Source organism: Loxodonta africana, chromosome 2, assembly GCF_030014295.1.
Source record: "Loxodonta africana isolate mLoxAfr1 chromosome 2, mLoxAfr1.hap2, whole genome shotgun sequence".
Lineage (NCBI taxonomy): Eukaryota > Metazoa > Chordata > Mammalia > Proboscidea > Elephantidae > Loxodonta > Loxodonta africana.
This window is the reverse complement of record NC_087343.1, coordinates 59,024,502-59,049,354: the sequence shown is the minus strand read 5'-3', so window position 1 is coordinate 59,049,354 and position 24,853 is coordinate 59,024,502. Positions and strand designations below refer to the sequence as shown.

General features: G+C 40.9%; 1 protein-coding gene across 2 annotated transcripts in view; it reads left to right on the top strand.

The window, feature by feature from the left end:
* Positions 1–4,010: 4,010 nt before the first annotated feature.
* Positions 4,011–24,853, top strand: part of PLPP1 (phospholipid phosphatase 1) — a 130,027-nt gene continuing 109,184 nt past the window's right edge. Inside the window, exon 1 of one of the 2 annotated variants that reach the window (XM_064271975.1) lies at positions 4,011–4,461. In XM_064271975.1, coding sequence (XP_064128045.1) covers positions 4,404–4,461 — 58 coding nt within the window. In that variant the 5' untranslated portion in view covers positions 4,011–4,403. The remainder of the gene's footprint in view (positions 4,462–24,853) is intronic. The other variant, XM_064271980.1, reaches the window with a different exon arrangement.

Genomic DNA, 24,853 nt, shown 5'->3' with positions numbered 1-24,853 from the left:
TAGGGTGCGTGTTGAGTCAATCTCCTACAAAATATAAAAGGAGATTAAGCAAACAGAGATGGGGGAACACAGATGCCAAGCCACATGGAAATCTCCAATGAACCAGGAAACAGAAGCTGAGAGACAAGAACCTTCCCCCAGAGCAGAGAGAGAGAGACAGACAGACAGGTAGAGACCGAGAGAGAGAGAGAGAGAGAGAGAGAGAGAGAGCCTTCTCCTAGAGCTGGCACCCTGAATTGGGACTTCTAGCCTCTGAAACTGTGAGAAGATAAATTTGTTTGTTAATGCCATCCACTTGTGGTATTTCTCTTATAGAAGCACTAGATAACTAAGACAACCACCTAGGGACTCTTTCACTGCTGGAGGAAGGGTGAAATGGTAGAACCATTTAGGGATACAACCTGAGATTATTTAATAAAATTTAATGTGGGCATACCCCGTGATGCAACAATTCCACAGCTAGTAATTCTACATGTTTCTCATGTAGTAATTCTACATGAGAAACATGTACAAGAATTTCACAACAGTGTTACTTATAATAGCAAAAATGGGAATAACCCCAACAACCATTGTCAGAAGAGTGAATAAACTGTGATATGCTCATATGATAGAACTATAGCTATTGCAAAAACATGACTGAATGTAAGAAATATAATTTTGACTGAAAAAAAATCAAGGGCAGAAGACTACATATATATCATTTTTTGAAAAGCTAAAAAAACATGCAAAGCTAAACACTATTTCTTTTAGAGGCATACACGTATGTGGTTAAACCATAGAGGGAAAAAAACAAGGGAAAGATAAACACAAAATTCAGGGTAGCCGTTACCTCTGAGGTAGGGAATAAAGAGGGACTAGAACACACAGGTAGAATCGATGATAATGTAATAACCTACGTCTTAAGTTGAAGAGTGGATTCGTAGTTGCTCATTTCATTATTATGCTTCCTAACTTACTTATATGTCATATATATAAAATTACATAATTTAAAAAGTCAACAAAGTAGGAAAAAAATAGCTTTGACAGTAAGTATTAAAAAAGGCATAAAATATCTCATATGGTGAAATTTTCTTTTGAAGGCACATGTACTAGGGAACCAGACATTTGCATTTTTAATTGTCTTAGTTTTACAATGCTGTTAGAGTACACGTAGTCTCCAATTTACAACATATTCAAGCTGTAGTTGTGATGAATTGCACTTGAAACTGTAATTTTTTCGTTTACATCTTATCGTAATGTGTACTATATACAGTATTGCAGTGCATAATTTGCTGTTATTCTCAGGTGTTCTCTTGCAGATGTTCAATGTTGTGATTTATAAAGATGCTGATAATAAAGGGTAATAATAATGAAAACTAAAAAAAAGTTAGGTATTTGACTTACATCAGAACCAGCTTATGATGGAGCCATGGGAACAGAACCCTGTCATAAGTCAGGGACTACCTGTAGAGTAAAAACTGTATTTGCTTCAATCCAGATGGGAAAAGGACATTGTTGTTAGTTGCCCTCAAGTTGATTCTGACCCATGGTGATGCCATGAGTTACAGAATAGAACTGTTCCATAGGTTTTTTTGGCTGTAATCTTAATGGAAGGAGATTTCCAGGTCTCTTCTTCCCGTGGTACTGCTGGGTAGGTTCAAATCACCAACTTTTAGGTTAGCAGCACAGCACAAACCATTTGTGCCACCTAACGACCTATGCACATACAAATTCAAATACTCTAAGGGAATGGATTCTTATTACTTTGCAGACACCTTATGAAATAAATAAGTAGTTGAGACAAGAAGCACTGTTAGAGCAGAGAGAGGGAAATTTGTCAAAAATACGTCAAACACATGACAAAATCAAAGCTTGAAAAGCACTCCTGAAGGTAAATATACTTCATTATCAAAAAAAAAAAAAAAAAAAAATTGCCGAAGAATCGATTCAGACTCATAGTGACCCTACAGGACAGAGTAGAGCTGGCCCATAGGGTTTCCAGGGCTGTAAGCCTTCATGGGAACACACTGCTACCTCTTTCTTTGCCGTTAGCAGCTGAGAGCTTAACCACTGCACCACTAACTCCTCTGGCAGATGTCAAGCCTGGTCAAAAAATATGCCCTGTATCAAGAAACCAAGGGCTCGAGGCAGAGATTTGGAAGCCTTTCGGTCAAGTTACAGGTGCTCTGGTGATGCAGTGGCTACGTGCTTGGCAAAAAAAAAAAAAAACCCAAAACAAAAACCTGTTAATACGTCAATTGTTTTCTTCCCTTCTCACCTAAGAAAATGTCTGTTGATGTGGGAGAGGAAAGAACAATGTAAGCAAGAGAGGGGTAGCAAAGAGCAATGTAAGCAACCCCTCTCTATGGAGTCTTTCCGGATCTTCCAGGTGAAAGTCCATTCATTGCTTTGTGTGCCCTCTGTGCATCAGTCAACACACTTCTAACACCAACCACCAAATCAAACCCACAGTCGTCCATTCCGACTCACAGCGATTCTATAGGACAGGGAAGAACACAGAGTTTTCAAGGAGCACCTGGTGGATTCGAACTGCTGACCTTTTGGTTAGCAGCCGTAGCTCTTAACCACTACATCACCAGGGTTTCCAGTTCTATCACAGTATTCCTTTATTTACATGCCGTTTTTCCTAACTGGTTGGCGGGCTCCTAGAGAGAAGAGTCCTGGTGTTCATCTCAGTCTCTCAAAAGCTGTGCACTGGGTCTGGTATTCATAAAAAACCCACCAAATTCATCGCTCTCCAGTCGATTCCCGCTCGTAGCGACTCTATAGGACAGAGTAGAACTGTCCCCCGTAGGGTTTCCACGGAGCGCCTGGTGGATTTGAACTGCCGACTTTTTAGTTAGCAGCCAAAACACTTAACCACTCTACCACTTGGTATGTATAGGGTGTCCATTAATCAGCAAGGTTTTCTGAATGCCGATTTTTTAAAAAAGCATTTAAAAAATGTTTATTTCAAAAGCTTATCAAATAAGACCTGTATCCAGGCTGTGCCCAGCATACATTACGTGCTCAATAAATGTGTTTCGTATGAATACTTAATACTGAGGTATCACAGTGTAATTAATGTAAGTATTGTCGATTTATTGTGTCCTTGCAAAGTGAGGCCGTTATAGCTCAGGAAGTAAGGAAAGCCACAGAATAAACAATGCCTCATTTTTCTCACCAGTAAATTGCTTAAAACTTAAAAAAAGTTATTTAACAATTTAAAATGAAATATTAAGTATAAAAGTATTAAAATCACTTTCAAGATATTAAATTTTAAAATTCATATTCCTTTTATGACAAACATGCTTCTTCCAAAACATTTTTTTGTAGGTGGTCATTCGGGGCTGTATCTTCAGACTCCCTGAGAGTAATGTTATCTCTCCTTTGGTTTTAGGGGTGCTTCACGGGAAAAGTTTGCACCTTTTTTTTTTTTTTACAATGAGGTTAAGGCATGAATACGGAGGAAAAATATGAATAGTTAACATCTGCAGATGACTTTACCCGCTGTAATGTATTTTCATAGTATCTTTTCCGGGCTTCACCACTTCCCCTTGACAAACACAGCGCAGGGATTATCAACATCCTCATTTTACTGATTAGAAAATTGAGAAAAGATTGAATCTTCTTTAGGGCACTCCCGGGGATCGGGCATAGGGGCTGGAAGTGCCCTTTATTACAAGATCTTTATTACACGATCTCCATGGGAGCGGAGCGGGGGATGGGGTGGCCGGCAGCCTGGGCAGTGGTATCCTGCGTCTGGGGGCCTAGGTCTCCCCCGAGGTTCGGCGCTTCGGGTTAACGACATCCTGCCAGGAGATCACCAGAAGTAGGCGGGGCCGGAGCAACGCCCCCTCCTAGACACCGCACCGGAGGCGCCTTCAAGCCCCGCCCAACCGCCCAACCGCCCGGCCTCCAACTGCAGGGGCGGGTTCTGCAGGTCGGATGGGGCGGGGTCGGCGGTGCTGATTGGCCCCGCCCCGCCGCCCCCTCGCCGGCCGCCCCGCCCCTGCCGCACTCCTTCAGTCCGCAAGGCCGCGCGCGCTGGCGGGTCCTGCGCTGCCGGCGGGAGGGGCCGGACCCGCATCCTTAAAGCACGAGCCCGGACCCGCCTGTTGGAGACGGCGCCAGGATCCGGACAGCGGACTGCCCAGAGAGGCGACACCGACTGAGGAGGGCCTGTGGCGACGGAGCGGCCGCGACTGGCGCGCGAGCGTCTCGGCCCCGACCGAGTGGTTGCGGGAGTTGCGAGGGGAGGGGTCCCGGGCGCCATTGCTGGCGGTCGGAGCGCCGCCCGGTCCCATTGCGCCCGCCGACCGCTCTCCCCTGGCTGGGAGGAGCTGTAGCTCGGGGCCTCGCCAACCCCTGCCCCGGGCTCGTGAATCGGGTGCCTCAGCCGCCGGCCCGCCTCGGCAGAGACCATGTTTGACAAGACGCGGCTGCCGTACGTGGCCCTCGATGTGCTCTGCGTGTTGCTGGGTACGTACGCGCCGCCTGCCCGCTGCCTGGGCGCCGCCGCCTGGCCCGAGGGGCGTGTGCGCGCGAGCTGGATGGGTGCGCATCCTGCGGGAGTGTCTCTGGGTGGGGACTCGCGGGGAGCCGCGGACCGGCGTGGGAGGTGTGCTTGACGCGCGCGTCTCTGCAGGGCTAGACGCGGGTGGCGGCTTCCCCGCTTTGCAGACTGCTGCTCGGCTCCCGCGTGGCCGCCGCTGCCTGTCGCCTGCCGATGCGCTGAGCCCAGCCCTGCTTGGTCGCTGCTCCCGTCTCAGTGCTTAGCCCCTCGCTCCTGTCCTGTGTTTCCCGTTTCACTCCTAGCAGGGTAGGTTGGGCTGCTCTCCTCTCTAAAGAAGGCTGGTCACTGGCTCATCAGGTTCACTAGCAAAACTGCAGGCTTGATGCACAGGAGGCTCTCAGTAACAGGCGCCAGTGCATGACTTATCTTACTTGTGGGAAGCAGTTTAATTTTTCGCCTATAAAAGGCTAGAACGCTCCTAATTAGAAGGTGTTACCAGGTTATAAATTGTCAGGTTGCAAGTGGGGGTGAGGATGCCGAGTTTCTGCCTATAGAGAAGCTTGATTTTTTTCTTTTTTACGGGGGGAAGGATGCCCTAGACCTGCTATCTCCTCTGCACAGACCTTGCCATGGTGTAGCTTTCCATCTCCTGAGACAGCCCTCAAGGAGCACTAGATATTCTTTGGCTGCAGCACATTTGGCTTTGCCTTCCCAAAAGAAGAGTTCAGTTCCGGGGCTCTGGTTAGCAGTTACTCATTTCTTTTGACGAGAAAGAGTTGAAATCATCTGGGTAAGGGAAAGGTGTTGGAAGGGGTAGATTTCACCTTTTTATGTCTTCTGTAAGGCAGTTATGTTGTGAATTATTTATGTAGTATGAGAAAAACAAAAGCAAGATCTGCTCCAGGTTTGTGTAGTCCTGCTTACGTTTAGGAGTCCCTGAGTGGTGCGAACGGTTAAGCGCAGGATTACTAACTGAAAGGTTGGCGGTTCAGATCCACCCAGAGGTTCCTTGGAAGACAGGCCTGGTGGTCTGCTTCTGAAAAAGGTCAAAGCCTTGAAAACCCTATGGAGCAGTTCTGCTCTGCACACATGTCATGAGTTAAAATCAAGTAGACGATGACTAATGAGAACAACGCTCATGTTTAAGTAATTGAAATGGTAGTACAGGCAGTTTCTCAAGGTTGGAGATCTGTGGCTTTAGCATCCTAGATTCAGATCTACATAATCGCTTCTTAGTGACAGGAAATTCCCTGGGTTTTAATCAGTAGTTCCTCAATGTTCCAAGGAGGCCTGGAGGCGTTAAGTGCTTTTGGTTAGCAGTTCAAACGCATCAGCCACTCTACGGGAGAAAGATGTGGCAGTTGGCCTCCATAAAGATTTCCAGCCTTGAAAACTCTTTATGGGGTAGTTCTACTCTGTCCTTTAAGGTTGCTATGAGTCGGAATCACTGGACGGTAATGGGTCCTGAATATTCCATTCTCCTGCCTCCAACCTGACCATTTAGATGCTTGGAGTCTTGGTGAGTTCTAATAAATTGTTAACCTTTTTTTTTTTTAGAGGAAAAATTCGTCTTTGTTATCTATGAAATGCTTTTATTGTCTACCTAGAGACTTACTGTGTAACTGCACAGTGAATTTTAGGAATTCAGTTTAGGAAAGGGGAACACTTTCAGAGGGCTCATTTGTGTAGAAACAAACAATCTTTTGGATGTCAGGATGTATTAATAATTATATTAAAATGTATCCAATTTATTTGTGATGAAAATTTACTGGAGGGAATGATGTTAAGTTTTAAAACGTATTTTAACTTGTACTCCGTGTCATTGGAGCCTTGTTAAACTTCGTTTATATTTTTGTGAAGGGAAGTAATTTTGGTAATTCTAATATGTTGTATATTATCCTGTCATTGCCACATATTGCATACTACCAGAATTATATATCAACTTCCCTCTTTTCAGAATTATATATCAACTTCCCTCTTTTCTACCCCGTGGGAGTTATTAATTTATAAAACAAACGTCATGTTCTTTCTATGGGCCAAGTACTATAATACGAGGGATGAAATGTAATACAGCTTTGAGGCAGCTGAAGCTAATGTTGTTAAACCTAAAGCCATATGTTAGATCTGTGAGGTTTTTTTTTCCCTTCTTTCAATTCATGAGTAATGGAGGAATCTATATGCAGTACAATTTTTATAAATTATAGGTTCTTGTAGCCTTTTATTTTCAACATGGTGCAAACTTTCTAACGCTTTGTAAGTAAGGCAAGAACATCACATAATTGTCCTATAGAAGAGTAACTTTAGTCCTACATTGACCTGACAGTTGCAGAATAACATGATGGCTTTCAAAAAGATAAAGTTATGCTCAAGATTTTAAATGTCCTGTATGGTTTTGAAAAAAGCCTGCTTTGGACACTTTTGCTTTAAATATGTTTTAGAGAAATGATGCTTGATTCATTTGAAATATTTGAAAAAGTTTGTTTTCATATTACCGGAGTTTCTTTTAAAAATAATTCACTGTATTGTCAAGGATAAGCCTAGTATTCCCTTTTCCATACATAGAAAGTGAAGTGTACTGACTTATTTTAATTAGGTATATAAGATGGCATTAGATTTAATTACAGTCAGCTCTCCATTACAAACAGCACAGTGAAGGAGAACAGTGGTGCAGGTGATAACAGAAGTTTTTCATGTTGGGTTTTGGAAGATATATGTTTTTATAACAAAGTTACTTTTCTATTGGTGCCTTTCTAAGGGTCATATTAAACTTGGTTTTTATTTTCCATACTGACAGCAGGAGACTGGCAGCCTAAAATCATGGTAGCTCAAAGAGAGGTTATCAACTAGGTATTAAGTTTTTTCTTTTACTGTGGAGAATCTACAGGTAAGAGTTGACTCTACTACAAAAAGATGATTAAGCACTTTATAAGTACAGGGTTATGTGGAAGTGATTCATAATTATAATGTGAATATGCTCCAGGTTCTGTTAATGAGCACCCCAGCGTCACACAGTGTATCTATTTTAATATGACTATGTTACATGATTGTGCTACACAGCTACTTTATAATTTTACAGAGGGTAATGTTTGAAGGTTGATGTGATCATTAAACATTCCGTGTGTGTGTGTGTGTGTGTGTGTGTGTGTGTATTTTTATCCCTCAATCATCTTTGTCATCACCGTGAAGCAGGAATTTCTCTATGATATACTCAAATTGTTAGTTCCTTCAGTGGAGTTGATAAATTCTTGAAAGAAGAATAATCCCCCCCCCCACAATTTTCAGTGCATTTATTATATGAACATATATATATTTTATTGTGCTTTAGGTGAAAGTTTACAGTGCAAATTAGTTTCTCATTCAAAAATTCATACACAAATTGTTTTGTGGCATTGGTCGCAATCCCTGCGGTGTGTCAGTACTCTCTCCCTTTCTCTTTGCACCCTGGGTTCTCCATCCCCATTTGTCCCGTTTTCCTGCCCTTTCCTGCCTTCTTGTCTTTGATTCTGGGCAGAGATTGCCTGTTTGGTCTCATGTACTTGATTGAACTAAGAAGCACCTTCCTTACACGTGCTGTTGTTTGTTTTATAGGCCTGTCTGATCTTTGGCTGAAAGGCGGACTTTGGGAGTGGCTTCAGTTCTAAGTTAGCAGGGTGTCCAGAGGCCATAGTCTCAGGGGTTCTTCTAGTCTCTGTCAGACCAGTAAGTCTGATCTTTTTTCTGTGAATTTGGACTTTGTTCTACGTTCTTCTCCAGTTCTGTCCAGGACACTCTATAGTGATCCCTGTCGGAGTGGTTGGTGGTGGTTACTGGGCACCATCTAGTTCTTCTGGGCTCAGGTTGGTAGAGGTTGTGGGTCATGTGACCCGTTAGTCTTTTGGCCTAATATTTACCTTGTGTCTTAGGTGTTTTTCATTCTCCTTTGCTCTGGACAGGATAGGCCCAAAAGGTGTATCTTAGATGGCTGCCTGCAAGCTTTTAAGATGGAGATGCTACTCACGAAGTCGTTTTTATGACCTAGGTTATGCCAGTTGGCCTAGATGTCCCCAGACCTCAGCCCCAGTAACTTGGCCCCTAAAAGTATTTGGATGTGTCTAGGAAAGACTGGTAATTTTGAGAGATACAGTGTATTTGAGTTCTTCCTAAAATGGAGCATAGCCTTGCTATCTTTAGTTCTTTTGGCAATGGATTCTATGATTGTAGAAGGACCATAAGCATCTTCTGATCACATAAGAAAAGCTGCTGAACAGAGAATGATGGTGGACTCGTTTTTTTTATCCTGGTTGAAAGTGGCTGTGTACTTGCTTGATGTGTTCAGCCATGTCCTGAATAAAAGCTTGTTACTGTTTAGTCACAGAGAGTCATTTCAGGTTTTATGGCATTAGGCTGCCAGTTAGTGGACACTGAGTCAATTAATTGATTCAGTTCACATTGATTGAAGGCCAGCTCTGTGGCAGGTACCATGTTAGGTACTAAGGACATAAACCCATTGCCATCGAGTCAGTTCCAATTCATAGCGACCCCAAAGGACAGAGTAGAACTGCCCCCATAGGGTTTCCAAGAAGTGCCTGTTGGATTGGAACTGCTGACCTTTTGGCATAAAGGTAAATAACAATTCCTGCCCTAAAGGAGCTCAGAGTCTAATGAAGGATAAGCAGATAAACAAGCAATTACAATCACCATCATAGGTACAATAATGGAAGCATGGAATAGCTGCCCTTTGAACACAGAGAGGGGTGTCATCTTAGATCTGATCCATTAGAGTTAAAAACAGGTTGTTTACTCCAAGAGATGCAGAAATGTTGAAAGTTATCTGGAATTAGTCTTAGAGTATATATTTTTAAAATATATAGGGCAATAGGAACCCAAATGAATACCTATGTTTATGACTCATTTGCAGGCAGCACCATGAGGTCTAGTAGATTTAGATGGAACTGGCAAAACCTTTTCACGTGCTGGTGTTTTGTTGTGTGGCAGCCATTTAGAATATCTTTCTGTGCTGCTTATTCTCTGCCCCTCCAGATTTTCTCACCACCCTGTTCTGTGCTGTTGGAAGTGACTTCCATGGACTATATTAACTGAGCCCTTACTCTCTGGTTTCTGTTTGGCTTTGGCTAATGGGACATCACCAAGAGGCCTGGAAGAGTCAGTTCTCTCCTGCTGGCCTTTAAGTTGCCAGGGCCTGTATCTAGTAACCCTCTTGCCCCTTTCGGCTTAGAGGTGGTAACCAAAAAACCAAAACCCAATGCTGTCGAGTCAATTTCTACTCAGAGAGACCATAAAGGACAGAGTAGAACTGCCCCGTAGGGTTTCCAAGGGTGTAAATCTCTACAGAAGCAGACTGCTACATCTTTCTCCTGCAGAGCAGTTGGTGGTTTCCAACCACCAAGCTTTGGATTCGCAGCCGAGCACTTTAACCACTGTGCCACCAGGGCTCTTTGAGGCGGTAACAGTTTCCTGAAATTGCTAACCTTGTGGTACTTCACCATCCCTTGCTACTTTCTGTAAACCCTGTCCATACTTTTGAAAATGGTTCCTTCATTAAATTTTCAATACTTCATTTCAGTGTATATCTGTTTCTTGCCAGGACCCTGACTGACACATACCCATCTATGTCCAAAACAGATTTGAGGTATCTGCGTTTTCTGCCCTAGATACCATTATAGCTGCCCTTAATATCATATGCAAGAAGAGCTCATGGGCCACAACATTGGCTTTCTAGAGGAGGGAATCACAGTTCCCTCAGCATGCTCCCTATGTGGTGTCACCATTATGCCAAGTCGAAGTCAATGGGTTTAGTGTGAAATCTGACAGCAGAAAACATGGGCAGCAGATACTAGGTGGTTGTGGAATCTCTGACTACTGCAATAATTATCTCAAATACTGATGCTCTGTGTTATGACCATAATGCTGATGTCATTCTGTCCCTTGAGTATTACCCCAGAGGACTGGTCCCTTTCCTGACCCCAACCTATGCCTCTTCCATAAGGGGAAAAAAAAAGTGTTATATGAAAGACTCTCACTGGATAAGTAGCCTCCTGTATTTTGTGCCTTTTGCTCCCAACATTTATTTATTCATCATTCATTCAATAAATATTTGTTTTATACCTAGTTGATGGTAAGGATTGTGTTAGGTAATGAAGATAAAAATAAACAAGTAAGACAGCCCCTGTCCTGACCACCTGCCATTTTAAAAGTTAAAAATAACTTCTAAACTTACTTTGTTTCTGTTCAAAGTTTATCGGGTATTTCTCTGTTTTATGTACCTTTTCTCTTCCCTCCCAGCAACAGAGAGCAGGAAGGAGACTCAAAAAATGAACAAAAATTTGTCATACTGGCATATTCTTGGGGAAAACTGGAGTCCTGTTGTAAAACTTTTTCTTTGTTTAAATGGGCAGCTTGGAACAAAAGCAGAGAGAGGCCTAGAGGAAATTGCAACTACTTCGCTCTAGTTGGTTTTATGCAGTTGAATTTTAACTTAAATTCACCTTGGTTGGAATAGAGTATGGAAGTGTTCAGAGAACTTTCGCCCTGTAGATTTTATGAAATGTAAATTCTTCCTTTATATTCTTTTTGAATTACATGCTTTTGGAAATTCACAGACATGCCATGAATTGTTATTAATCTCTTCCTCATTTAGTCTTTTTTGGCTGAGCTCTGCCAAAGTTTTCTATGTATTACTTAGCTTGGGGAAATTATTCTGATTATTTTAGATAAGAAATAGAAGTTTAATAGTTTAAAAAGAAAATGTTCTACATTCTACTTTGGTGAATAGCGTCTGGGATCTTTAAAGTCTGTGAGTGGCCATCTAAGATAGTCCACTGGTCTCACCCCTTCGGGAGTGAGAAAAAATGAAGAAAACTAAAAACAAGGGAAGGATTAGTCCAAAGGACTAATGGACTACATTTACCATGGCCTCCAGCAGACTGAGTCTAGTACACCTAGAGGTTCCTGCCTACCACCACTGACTGCTCTAACAGGGATCACAATAGAGGGTCCTGGACAGAGTTGGAGAAAAATGAAGAACAAAATTCTAACTGAAAAAGAAAGACCAGACGTGCTGACCTGACAGAGACTGGAGAAACCCAGAGTATGGCCGCTGGACACCCTTTTAACTCAGTAATAAAGTCACTCCTGAGGCTCACCCTTCAGCCAAAGATTAGACAGACCCATAAAACAAAACGAGACTGAAGGGGCGCACCAGCCCAGGGGCAAGGACTAGAAGGCAGAAGGGGACAGGAAAACAGGTAATAGGGAACCCAGGGTTGAGAAGGGTGAGTGTTGACATGTCATGGGGTTGTTGACCAGTGTCATAAAACAATACGTGTACTAACTGTTTAATGAGAAACAAGTTCTGTAAACCTCCATCTAAACTACAATAAAAATAAAATGCTATAGGAAAAGATCATAAATTTTTCTCCTGTGCACATTTAAAAAGTATTGAAATAATGACAAAGAACTTAACACTAAAAAAAAAAAAGAAAGAAATTGAAGTTTAAATTGTTAATGTTTACACTATAAAAAAGGAGAGAAGTTGGCAGAAATCACTATGTTGTTATTGTTGTTAGGTACTCTTGAGTCATTTCTGACTCATAGCCACCCTGTGCACAGCAGAACGAAACACCGCCTGGTCCTGAGCCATCCTCACAGTTGTCCCTATGCTTGAGCCCATTGTTGCAGCCACTGTGTCAATCCATGTCTTTGAGGGTCTTCCTCTTTTTCGCTGACCCTTTACCAAGCATAATGTCCTTCTCCAGGGACTGACACCTCCAGATAACATGTCCAAAGTGTGAGAAGTAGTCTTGCCATCCTTGCTTCTAAGGAGCATTCTGGTTGTACTGCTTCCAAGACAGATTTGCTCGTTCTTTTGGCAGTCCATGGCGTATTCAGTGTTGGTTGCCAGCTGCGCAATTCAGAGGTGTCAGTTCTTTTTCGGTGTTCCTTATTCATTGTCCAGCTTTCGCATGCGTATGAGGCGATTGAAAACACTACTGCTCGAGTTAGGGACACCTTAGTCCTCAAGGGGACAGACTTCTTTGTTTTTTTAACACATTAAAGAGATCTCTTACAGCTGATTTGCCCAGTGCAATGTGTCTTTTGATTTCTGACTGCTTCTTCCATGGGCGTTAATTGTCCATCCAAGTGAAACGAAATCCTTGACAACCTCAATGTTTTCTCCATTTATCATGATATTGCTTATTGGTCCAGTTGTGAGGATTTTTGTTTTCTCTTTGTTGAGGTGCAATCCGTACTAAAGGCTGTAGTCTTCGATCTTCATTAGTAAGTGCTTCATGTCCTCTTCACTTTCAGCAAAAAAGTTGTGCCATCTGCATAACACAGGTTGTTAATGAGTATTCCTCCAATCCTGATGCCTGGTTCTTCTTCACATAGTCCAGCTTCTTGGATTACTTGCTCAGCATACAGATTAAATAGGTATGGTGAAAGCATGCAACCCTGGTGCACACCTTTCCTGACTTTACCATGCAGTATCCCCTTGTTCTGTTCAAACAACAGCCTCTCGATCTATGTAGACGTTCCTCATGAGCACAATCAGTGTTCTGGAATTCCCATTCTTTGCAGCGTATGTTCATGTGAGTATTTGTTATTCCTAGGAATATGTATTTATGGTCTAAATAAATAACCTCTGCCTGGAGATTTTGCTAACTCTTCAGTGTTTCTACATGTTTTCGCTGCAGTTCTCCACAATGTTATCCATAATCTGTTGTGATCCACACAGTAAAATGCCTTAGCATAGTCAATAAAACACAGGTAAACATTTTTTGGGTATTCTCTGCTTTCAGCCAGGATCCATTTTACATCAGCAGTGATGTCCCCGGTTCTGCCTCCTCTGCTAAATCCAACTTGAATTTCTGGCAGTTCCCTGTTGATAATACTTCTGCAGCTGCTTTTGAATGATCTTCAGCGAAATTTTGCTTGCATGTGATATTAATGTTATTGTTCAATAATTTCCGCATTCAGCGGGATTGCCTTTCTTAGGAATAGGCATTAATATGGATGCCTTCCAGACGGTTGACCAGTAGCTATCATCCAGGTTTCTTGGCTTAGACGAGTGAGCACTTCCAGTGCTGCATCCATTTGTTGAAACATCTCCATTGGTATTCTGTCAATTCCTGGAGCATTGTTTTTCACCAGTGCCTTCAGTGCAGCTTGGACTTCTTCCTTCAGTACCATCAGTTCTTGATCATATGTTACCAATTCTTGAATGGTTGGATGACGGCCAATACTTTTTGGTACAAAAAAACTAAACCTGGTGCCATTGCATCAATTCTGATTCATAGCAACCCTATAGGACAGAATAGAACTGCCCTATAGAGTTTCCAGGGAGTGCCTGGTGGATTTGAACTGCTGACTTTTTCATTAGTAGCCATAGCACTTAACCACTACGCCACCAGGGTTTCCCTTTTTGGTATAGTGACTGTGTATTTCTTCCATCTTCTTTTGGTGCTTCCTGTGGCATTTAATATTTTCCCCGAGGAATCCTTCAGTGTTGCAACCTGAGGCTTGAATTTTTTCTTCAGTTCTTTCAGCTTGAGGAATGCAGAATGTGTTCTTCCCTTTTGGTTTTCTATCTCCAGGCCTTCGCACATGTCATCATAATACTTTACTTTGTCTTCTAAGCCACCCTTTGAAATCTTCTTTTCAGCACTTGTACTGCGTCATTTTTTCGTATTACTTTATCTACTTGATGTTCAAGAGCAAGTTTTAGAGTCTCTTCTGACATCCATTTAGGTCTTTTCTTTCTCTCCTGTCATTTTAACAGCGTCTTAATGTCCTCGATGTCATTCCACAACTTGTCTTCAGTCATTAGTGTTCAAAGCGTCAAATCTGTTCTTGAGATGGCCTCTAATTTCAGGTGGGATATACTCAAGTTGTACTTCGGCTCTCGTGGATTTGTTCTAATTTTCTTCAGTTTCAACTTGAACTTGCATATGAGTAATTGATGGTCTGTTCCACAATTGGCCCCTGGCTTTGTTCTGACTGATGATATTGAGCTTTCATTGTCTCTTTCCACATGTGTAATCGATTTGATTCCTGTGTATTCCGTGTGGCAAGGTCCATGTATATAGTTGTTGTTTATGTTGGTTTATTTTTATTTTATAGCAATCACTATACTACTAGATTTTAAGTGAACCAGTTAGCATGTAGCTTCAGTTTTTATGGAAAAGACCTTGGAATGTTCCTTGTCCGCTTCCTCTTAATGTAGGTGGCTCTGTTTAGCATATTGGAATGGAAGTATATAGTCTGTACGATGAGCTAATTAGGATTTATATAGACACTCCGTCTTCTCTTTGAGTCTCATTTTCTTTTCAGGAAAGCAGATCATCTAGAGACTGAATGGTGGTTACAAGTAACTTTCTTGCCTTTCCCTCCACGTTTTTTTTTTAACCTTTTTCATTCTCCCTTCTTTTTTTTCCCTGTTTTTGCTTTCCTTCCTCCCTCTTCAACCTTCTGCTTTCAAGGTTTAAAATTGTGGTGGCTCAGGCAGAGTTATTTTGCTTAACTGAAAATGGTCTGAAATTGGGAATGATTTGTTCTTTTACTATCAATGGATTTTTCTTTAAAACATTGGAGAAACAGCATAGTCTAGTGATAGACTCCAGAGCTAGACTGTCTAGGTTCAAATTCCAGCTCCTCACTATGCTAGCTGTGTGACCTTGGACAAATTTCTTGTTTGTGCCTCTTGATTCCTCAACTGTGTGATGATAAAGTGCCTACCTTGTGTGGTTGCCATGAGCTTAAGTGAGTCAGTATGTGTAAAACGCCTAATTAGGACAGTCTCTTCCACATGATATGGACGGTATGTGTTTGTCAGAATAATCTACTATAAACCCACCACCTCTAACATGATAATTATATTCTTAGAAATAACATCAACTGATTTTGTTTAGGGACAAACTGTAAAATGTTTCGCGTGGTATTCATGGAATGTCTTTGATGTTTATAGAACACCTTGAAATAGTGGTGTTTTATCAGTCAGTGTAAAAACCACATATACGATCTCCAAGTGGTAGTAATCCCAGCCTTTGTGGAATTGATCTGGGTAGATTTGTGTTGTTGTTGTTAGGTGCTATCAAGTTGGTTCCAACTCATAGGACCCTATGCACAATAGAACAAAACACTGCTCGGTCCTGTGCCATCCTCAGAACTGTCTCTATGCTTGAGCGCATTGTTGCAGCCACTGTGTCAGTCCATCTCGTTGAGGGTCTTCCTCTTTTTAGCTGACCCTCTACTTTATCAAGCATGATGTCCTTCTCCAGGAACTGATCCCTCCTAATAAAGTGTTCAAAGTATGAGAAACGTAGCCTCGCCATTCTTGCTTCTAAGGAGCATTCTGGTTGTACTTCTTCCAAGACAGATTTGTTCCTTCTTTTGGCAGTCCGTGCAATGTTCTTCTTCGACACCCCAATTCAAAGGTGTCAGTTCTTCTTAGGTCTTACTCATTGTCCAGCTTTGGCATGTGTATGAGGCGATCGAAAACACCTGGGCTTGGGTCAGGCGCACCTTAGTCCCCAAGGTGACATCTTTACTTTTCAGCACTTTCAAGAGGTCTTTTGCAGCCGATTGCCCAATGCAGTGCTTCTTTTGATTTCTTGACTGCTGCTTCCGTGGGTGTTGATTGTGGATCCAAGTAAAATGAAACCCTTGACCTCAGTCGTTTCTCTGTTTATCGTGGTGTTGCTTGTTGGTCCAGTTGTGAGGCTTTTTGTTTTCTTTATGTTGAGGTGTAATCCATACTGAAGGCTGTGGTCTTTGATCTACAGGTAGGTCTGTAGTAGAGTGTAGTTAAATGAAAAAACTGTTACTTTACACGGTGATGAATCCTAAGTATCAGCTTAACCCAGAAAATGAGTTAGCTGCCCTGTAGTCACTTTTGCTATTTTTATTGCCCAGGCCTTGGGAATGGTCATTCCTCACGTAAAAAGTAGAGTTACTAGTACTTTTGGATGGCCTTTATTGCACATCTTCATTTTTGTAAGTTCAGTGGTCTGAATTCCTCTCTACAGTTATGCAGGCAGCAAAAAAAAAAAAAAAAAAAACTGTTGTGTAATACTTTTCCATGTGCCCTGTCCCTCTTACCCTTGGTTTTCTCAACCAGGTATTTATTTTGACATACGTTAACCTGGAATTTTTTCTTTTTTTTAATATTGTGTGAGCACAATGTTAAGTTTGTTTTTAACTGTTAACTTTGCATCATGTTTCACTTATTTATTTATTGGGTACCCATTATTATTATTTTTTTACCCATTATGTGCTCAGTACAATGCTAGGAGCTGGAAATGACAGTGTAAGAAGGATAGATATAGTAATATAATTAGATAATTACAGATGTTTATAAATGCCATGGAAGAATTAAAACAGGGCAATAAGAGAGTAAGACGTTTTGGTGGTGGGGGCAATCTCAAGAAAGGTTTCGCTGAGGGAGGAAGTATTTGAATTGAAATTGTAAGGATGAATACGAGTGGGCATGGAAGAGCTGGGGTGGGAGTATTCCAAGCAGAGGAAAGAGCAAGTGGAGAGGGCTGAAGGGGGAAGGACATTTTGTGTTGGAATAGCAGAAAAAAGGCTAGCATGGCTTGGAGTATAGTATACATCTATGGTTTTTTGTTTTTAACTTTTAAGTTTTTTTTTTTTTTGTGGTGAAATTTATAAAATATTTGCCATTTCATTTATGCTATTCTTATTAGTGGATTTCGTAATGTGTATTTCTAAGTATCGGAGTGGATAATTTATTTAGTGTTAGAGAGCACTGATTTAGTGTTTACTGACACCCTGTGCGGCCTGGGAGACCTCTAAACAATTTGCCCAGGGAGGGTAGCTTGCTCATCTCCATTCTCTAGATGATGGAACTGAGGCTTAAAGTAGTTGGGAAACTCACCCAGAGTTACACAGCTGAGAAGTGAATGGTTAGGAATTGGGAACTGCGTTTTCCGGGATTATAACTTTTGAATGCAGATTAACTGGCCCAGAAAGGTGGTAATGATGGAGAGGGTGAGGAAGGAGCGATTGAGGGAATTAGTTGCCTATATATAAGCAATGATTATTTCAGATGGTTTATATATTTTAGGAGCCCTGAGGGCACAGTTGTTAAGCACTTGACTGGTAGTCGAAAAGTCGAAAGGTCGGAGGTTCCAACCTACCAGCTGTTCCTCGGGAAAAATGTGTGGCAGTTTACTCCTGTAAGTATTTATAGTTTTAGAAGCCCTGTGGGGCAGTTCTACTCTGCCCTTCCTGTAGGGTCGCTATAAGTCAGAATTGACTCAGTGGCAATAGGGCGTGTGTTTTATGACGATCATAATCCTGCTTAGTTGCGATTGGGCTTCAGAGTTAGTTTCCTCTTACCATATTTTGAGCATGTGTCTGATGCCTGAAGGAGGCACAATAATTTTTCGTAACTCAAACTCCTAATAACTATTAAGAGTTTGCAGTGAGGGTATATCATACTGAAGGATGTTACTAATTTGCCAGCTCCAGTAACATGCCCACAAACGTTTTCTTTAAATAGCATTGTTGTAGGCATTCCTTCTAGATCATCACAGGAAAGGAAGACCTTTGTCTTTCCTTGTATATCAAGTGAGTCATGGGTACAGAGTTCAGAGTTACCTTTGGTACGCTCACCCCAGCGGATATAGTTAGAACCTCGTGGTTTAGCCCTCAGTTGTCACTCCTTGGAAATGTTTCTTGACTCTTTTTCAGGGTGGGGTGTCCAGGAAAATGACATATAGGAAATGTGTAGCGGATGAGCTTGTCAGTTAATTGGCAGCTTGTTAAGCCAGGTTCTGCCTTGCCTTTTGGTCTGTTTGTGTCAGCACTAGGAGCTGGGTTGACTGTGTAATCGCTGGAGAGATATATGAGGAGAAAACAAACAACAACAACAAAAAAATTATTGAATGCCTAGGATGTGCTTTTGGCAAATGTTTTTACATAAACTCATGCACCTGTCACAAAACTCTGCAAGGTATATAGCTTTAGCCTCATTTCATGTTCTAGCACTGGAGATGCAAAAATGGGTGGAAAATAAAACAAAACCCATGGATCTCAAATAGTCTCTTGCTTACTGTGGAAGACAGACTCATAAGAAGTAATAGTAATACTGTATACATTATTGAGTGCCTGTTATGTCCTAGCACTGAGATTGCCAAGGGTGAGTGACACAGGTACCTCAAGAGGTACACAGAGCCTTGCAAGGGGAGATAGGCAAGTATTTTAATGAAGTTTGTCTTTATTTCCAAACAATCTCCCCTGAGATCATTGCTCTTACCTTCCAGGAGAGATAATATAAACTGTTGGGAACTTTGCTTTTGTCTAGTGCTCAATTGGAGAGCTGGTGGCGTGGTGGTTAAGAGCTCAGCTGTTAATCAAAAGGTTGGCTATTCAAATCCACCAGCCGCTCCTTGGAAACCCTATAGGGCAATTCTGCACTGTCCTATAGGGTCACTGAGAAGGAATCAACTTGATGGCAACAGGTTTGGTTTTTAGTGCTAAATTATAGAAATAATTAGGATAAATTGTTTAGAGGGATAGCAATCCATCTACAGTACTGGGTGAAAACACTGTAATGTGGGTGCTTAGAAAGAGTGGGGCCTATGGTAGGCATTCTAGTATTTGTTATGTGAGTCAGTCACTCTGGAGTTTGAATTCTAGCTCCACCTATTACTGTGTGACTTTGGGCAGGTCACTTGAACTCTCTATGGATTTCCTTGTCAATGAGGAAAAAGATGATGCTAATCGTGCCTTCCTCATAAAAAAAATAGTGCTGTGAAATTAGATGAGGTAATGTTTAACACAGTCCTTTAGTTCCTTCAGGCTGGACTTTGGTAGGCACTCAAGTGTTGCTGCTGTTGTCATCATTACCATCATCAAGCTAATAAACCCATTTGGTACCACTATCAGACATAGTCTGCTATTTCAATTTGATTTCATGTGCTGATGACTTTTCCTTTGGAACATTAGTGTAGCCCAAGCCAGTTTAAACAACATTGGAACTGGAACCTAGTTTGTATTTCAGTTTCTGGTGCTCAGATCACTATGGGAAATATTTTGATTACTTCTATCCTGTTTCTTTCTGTAATCAGATACCTTAGATCTTCTGATTATTCTGTTAGGTAAGCTGTACTCCCACAGTTCATAGGCCAGGTACCCAAATGAATATTCATAGTTGGAGAGAGAACAGCAAACTAGAAATAGGAATTATTGAAGTGTTGTGTGAGGTGGAAATGGCATGGTTCAGATAGTTATAACTTATCTTAGTACTCGGCTTCAAAAACATGCAAGGTTTTATTTTATGAATATAAACTGGTCAAGAGTTAAAGTATAGGCCGAAGGAGCCAAGCATACCAGTTCTTACCATAACTTCTTTTGGTCAATACGAATTCGTCCTTTCTTCTTTCTATAGAGCTTAAGTAATAGGTGAAAATAGTGCTCATATCTATCTTCAGCGTTCTCAGATTGTCCTAATCTAGGGTAGTAGTATTCTTTTAGAGGCAGTTTGTTAAATATATGACTAAATGTAGTTAAACTTTATACTTTTGTAATATTTGTCCTTAAAAACTATTTAAAAAATGTTTTCAAGTGATATCCCAGTTTATTTTGGAAAATACACCTGGGCATAGTTCTACAGTGTAGCAGAGGCAAGTGACATTTGTTGTGTTTTACTTTTTCCAAAGGGCATAGATAAGAGAAAGGAAATTTAAATGTGTGCCTTTCTTAATTTTGTCTCTGTCTGACGTAATAGCTGAGTTGGAAAAAAAAGGTTTTGTAAATTGTGATGTTATCAAAACTTGTTAGGCAGGTTATGGGCAATACTCAATTTTATAGCTAGGGTTGGATAGCTATACTCATAGCTTATGTCCAAGAATATGAGTGAGATTCTAAGTGCTGCCATTGAATGTACGCTAATTATTAACCAAATCCGATTAAAAAAAAATGAGTAATTACCTTTTATGAATGTAAGTTTTTGCATAGCCTTTACCCTCTTGCGTAGGATGTGACATTGTGAATGTTTTTTTAGTGAATGGCAGTTTGCTTCTGTAACTTTATTTAAAAGGTTCAAAGTATAATCTAGTGGTAAAAGCAGTTGGATTAAGAGTTGAATTCTGGTCTTGCCCCAGCTGTTCTCTCTGATCACATGGTCAAGCCTTTTAACCAGACCACTTCATTAACTCATCAATTACAATGAGAATGTCTGTCCTGCCCATGTTTCAGAGTCATAGTGGGAAGTGAATGTCACTTGTTAAGGAATGTCATTTGCTGCAGAATATATTGTAGCAGTTGATAGGAGATCCAGAGTAGGAGGTCAAAGAGCACATAGTACATAAGGGGATACTTTGAGTAACTATGGCAGATATGTAGAACAATTATAAATCCAGCTTGCCTAAGAATGGTGGTAGATATTACTGTCAGCAGAAAATAGGAAAAAACTGAAGACTGCTTAAAGTATTTAGAAGGTAGTAAATTTTTTAATGTAAGAAAAGGAGCCCTGGTGGTGCAGTGGTTAAGCGCTTGGCTGATAACTGAAAGGTGGGCAGTTCAAGCCCACTAGCTGAAGGCTCTGTGCGAAAAAGACATGACAGGCTGCTTCCATAAAGATACAGCCTTGGAAATCCTATGGGGCAGTTCTACTCTGTCCTGTAGGGTTGCTATGAGTCAGAATTGACTTGATGGCAGTGGGTTTTGAATGTAGGGAAGTCCCTGGGTAGCACAAACAGTTAAGTGTTTGGCTGTTAACTGAAAAGTTGGTGGTTTGAGTTCACCCAAAGGCATTGCAGAAGAAACATTTGGTGATCAGCTTCCCAAAGGTTACAGCCTTGAAAACCCTATGGAGAGCAGTTCTTTGCAATGCATGGGGTCGCCATGAGTTGAAGTCTGCTCCATGATAGCTGTTTTTTTTCCCCCCAAACAATATTTCTCAAAATTTTTTAGTATTCTTGGAATGCGTAAGTGTTAAGAATATAGACTTTGGAAACATACAGGTCTGAGTTTGAATCCCAGTTTTATCACCTACCACTTGGGTAAGTCAGTCACCCAACCTTTCAACTTAAGTTTTTTTAATCCGTCTGTATATTCTCCTTGGTATATGGCCCAGTATCCACTGCATAGTTGTTGTTAGATGCTGTCGAGTCATTTTTTGGCTCATAGCCACCCCATGTGACAGCAGAACTGGCCTATAGGGTTTTCTTGGCAGTAATCTTTACCGAAGTAGATTGGCACTGAGTAGGTTCAAACTGCCAACCTTTCGGTTATCAGATGAGCACTTAGCCATATGAGCCATTTATTCCACATATATTAGTTGGTCATGTACTATGTGCCAGTGCCAGACAGTGTCTTAGGTACCGGAGATATAGATAATTGCAAAAATAAATATAAAAATGAATCAGTAAGTGCTATGTAGGAGATGTACAGGTGCTTTGAAGTTTATGATAAAAAAACCACACTTGCTGCCGTCAAGTTGATTCTGACTCGTAGCGACCCTATAGGACAGAGTAGAACTGCCCCATTGAGTTTCCGAGGAGTGGCTGGTGGATTTGAACTGCTGACCTTTTGGTTAGCAGCCTTAGTGCTTAACCACTATGCCACCGGGATTTTTTCTATGATAGGGAGTCTTAAATGGGAGAATGGGGTAGCTTTTAAAAATGATTACTTTGGCTGCAGGGTAGAGCTGGGAAAGAATGGACTTAGAGAGATCAGTTAGGAGGCTGTTGAAACAGTCCAAGTGAAGTAATGATAGACTACAGAGATGGCAATTAGAAGAAAAGTAGATGGGTTTGAGAGATATTTGGGAGGTAAAATGGACAGATCTTGGTAGCATATTGGATGTGGTATGTAGGGGAGATAGACTTGTCAGGGATAGTTCTTAAGTGTTTGCCTGGTTTAATTGGATAGATGGTAGTGCCTGCCAGTCACTAAGCGGGAGAGCATCAAAGGAGAACCCGATATAGGGTATGATGGAGTTGGGGAGGAGATAGTGAGTTTGGTTTTTGGCATGTTGTGTTTGAGATGCCTTTGACGTATCCGTGTGGAAGTATCAAGCCCTTAGTTGGATAAATGGGTCTAGAGCTCCGAGGAGTGGTCTGATTTTTGGAAGTCATTGATATATTCATGGTAATTGAAGTTATGAGAATTGTTGGGATCTCAGAAAGAGGTTCTAAAGTGAGAAGGGAAGAAGACTCAAGACTGAGTTGGAAAACATCAACATTTCACCTTGGTTGGAGGAAATTAAGACCACCAAGACTGAGAGTGAACACTTTAAAAGCCAGGATAGTATTTCTGGAAAGCCAAGTGGAGAGCTTGTCTTAAGGAGAGAGCGGTAACAATATCTACATTCTCCTGAAAGGTCAAGTCAGATGATGACTGGAAAGTGTCCATTGAATTTAGTTACACAAAGGTCACCTTAGTTACACAAAGCTAACCTTATGTAGAGCTATTTCAGTGGTGAGGGGAAACCAAATTGGAGTGGGTTGAGAAGTGGGCAGTTGGTGAAGAAATGGAAATCGTGGGTATAGGCAATTCTTTTGAAAAGTTGGACTGCGAAGGGAGAGAGAGAGTGGCAGCTTAAGAAGGGAGACACTCAAATGTAGGATGGTTGAATAAATTTGTATCATGGAGCTTATTGAGAAGACCCCAAGAACAGGCCAGCAAGATCATTTTCGAGGAGGATGGGAGGGAGATCACCTGAAGCATTAATAACTAGGATAATAGGTTGTTATGGTTTCCTGTAATGTGCTGGATGAAGGATGACTGGTATTGCCAGAGAGGGGATTGTCATATTTTAAATCAGTAGTATAGAAATAGTTGAATTCCCCTGACAAAATGCTTGTTGCTGAGAAAATAGATTATTTGAGATCATTGTTTTCCAAGGTAACTGTCCCCAAGTATGGTGGAAAGAATTTGGATTTGGAAGTTGGTAGACTTGGTTTCAAAACTATGCTTTGCTATTTTCTTGCTTCACATCACACAACTGAATATTCAGTCCCTCAGAGCTTCAGTTGTATTCATTTGCATATTGGAGAGAATACTACTTCACAAGCTTGTTAAGATTAAATGAGAATCTGTGAAAGTAAAGCCCCTGGTACTTAGTAGGCACTCAAACTAATGTCTGCCCATCTTTTTTTTCTTGCTTTTATTGTGTGTTTACGTCTAGCCTTAGAGGAGTAATTTGTGGGAGTCCTTTCTTCAACTTAGTGTCTGTATAAAATAACTTGAGTAGTGTCACAAATATACGTTTGTGGAAAATGGAGGTATGATTTGCTACTGCAATAATCATTACCATTAAAAAGAAGAATTTTACTAGACATTTTTGGCTTGTGTGCCTTAAAAAAAAAAAAAAGTGTGTGCTGTTTTAAACAAAGCTTACTAATTTAGATATGCCACTTTGGTGACTTCCTGCCAAAGTCAGAGTTTTTTTGTTTGTTTTCTGAGACACACCTTAGTATAACTTTATTTTAGTTCCTGGACCGTTGCCATGTGGCATAATTTCAGACTAAACATGATAGATTCACATAAATACTTTTAAGATTTAAAGTACATTTTTTATGGGGGGGGTGTGAACAAAGCAATTTAACAAAGCAATTCAGGTCTCACATCTGGATTTTATTTGGTGGTTTATTTAAAGTTTTTTATTCGTAGTTTTTTTTTTTTTTTAATTGTGCTTTAAGTGGAAGTTTACAGTTCAAGTCAGTTTCTCATACAAAAACTTTATAGTTTTGATTCTTGAATTCTTTCTATGCGTATTTTGAGCACTGAGATAACTGGTTTATTACTCAGATGGTGAAATCAGTTTTCTTGCAAAAAACCATTTCCTTAAAGGTTTTAATGTCTGCTGTCACCCACCACCCTACGTAATGTCTTAAGAGGCGTTTATTACATATTTACGTTTCTAGAAGATGACTACCCTAGGATTTTTTTTGTAAGGGCATTATAGTTTACCAGCTTTATTCAGCAATCAATACAGTAGTAAACACATCCTTATTATTCTTTGGAATATAGATCTGACTGCTGAGTGGGAGAAGTTACCTCTTGCTCAGCAGCTAATGAAGGCGGGACTTCATTGGTTAAGGGAAGTTTGTGAGTAGGATTGTTGAGACCGGAAGTTTCATTGTTGGTTCAAAGATAGACGAACTTAACCAGGTGTTCTCACCAGAATACAGAATGCTTTGTTTTACAAGCTTAAGTAATACCTAGAACAAAACTAAAAAAAAAAAAAATAAAAAAGACTAGGTAAATCCTGTAGAAACTCTACTTCAAAGAGAAACCTTCCCCTTGATTCACTGTCCTACATTGTCCTCCAGAGTTTGTTGGCTAATGACAAGCCTTTGAAGAAAGAAAAAGACAACTAAAATTCAT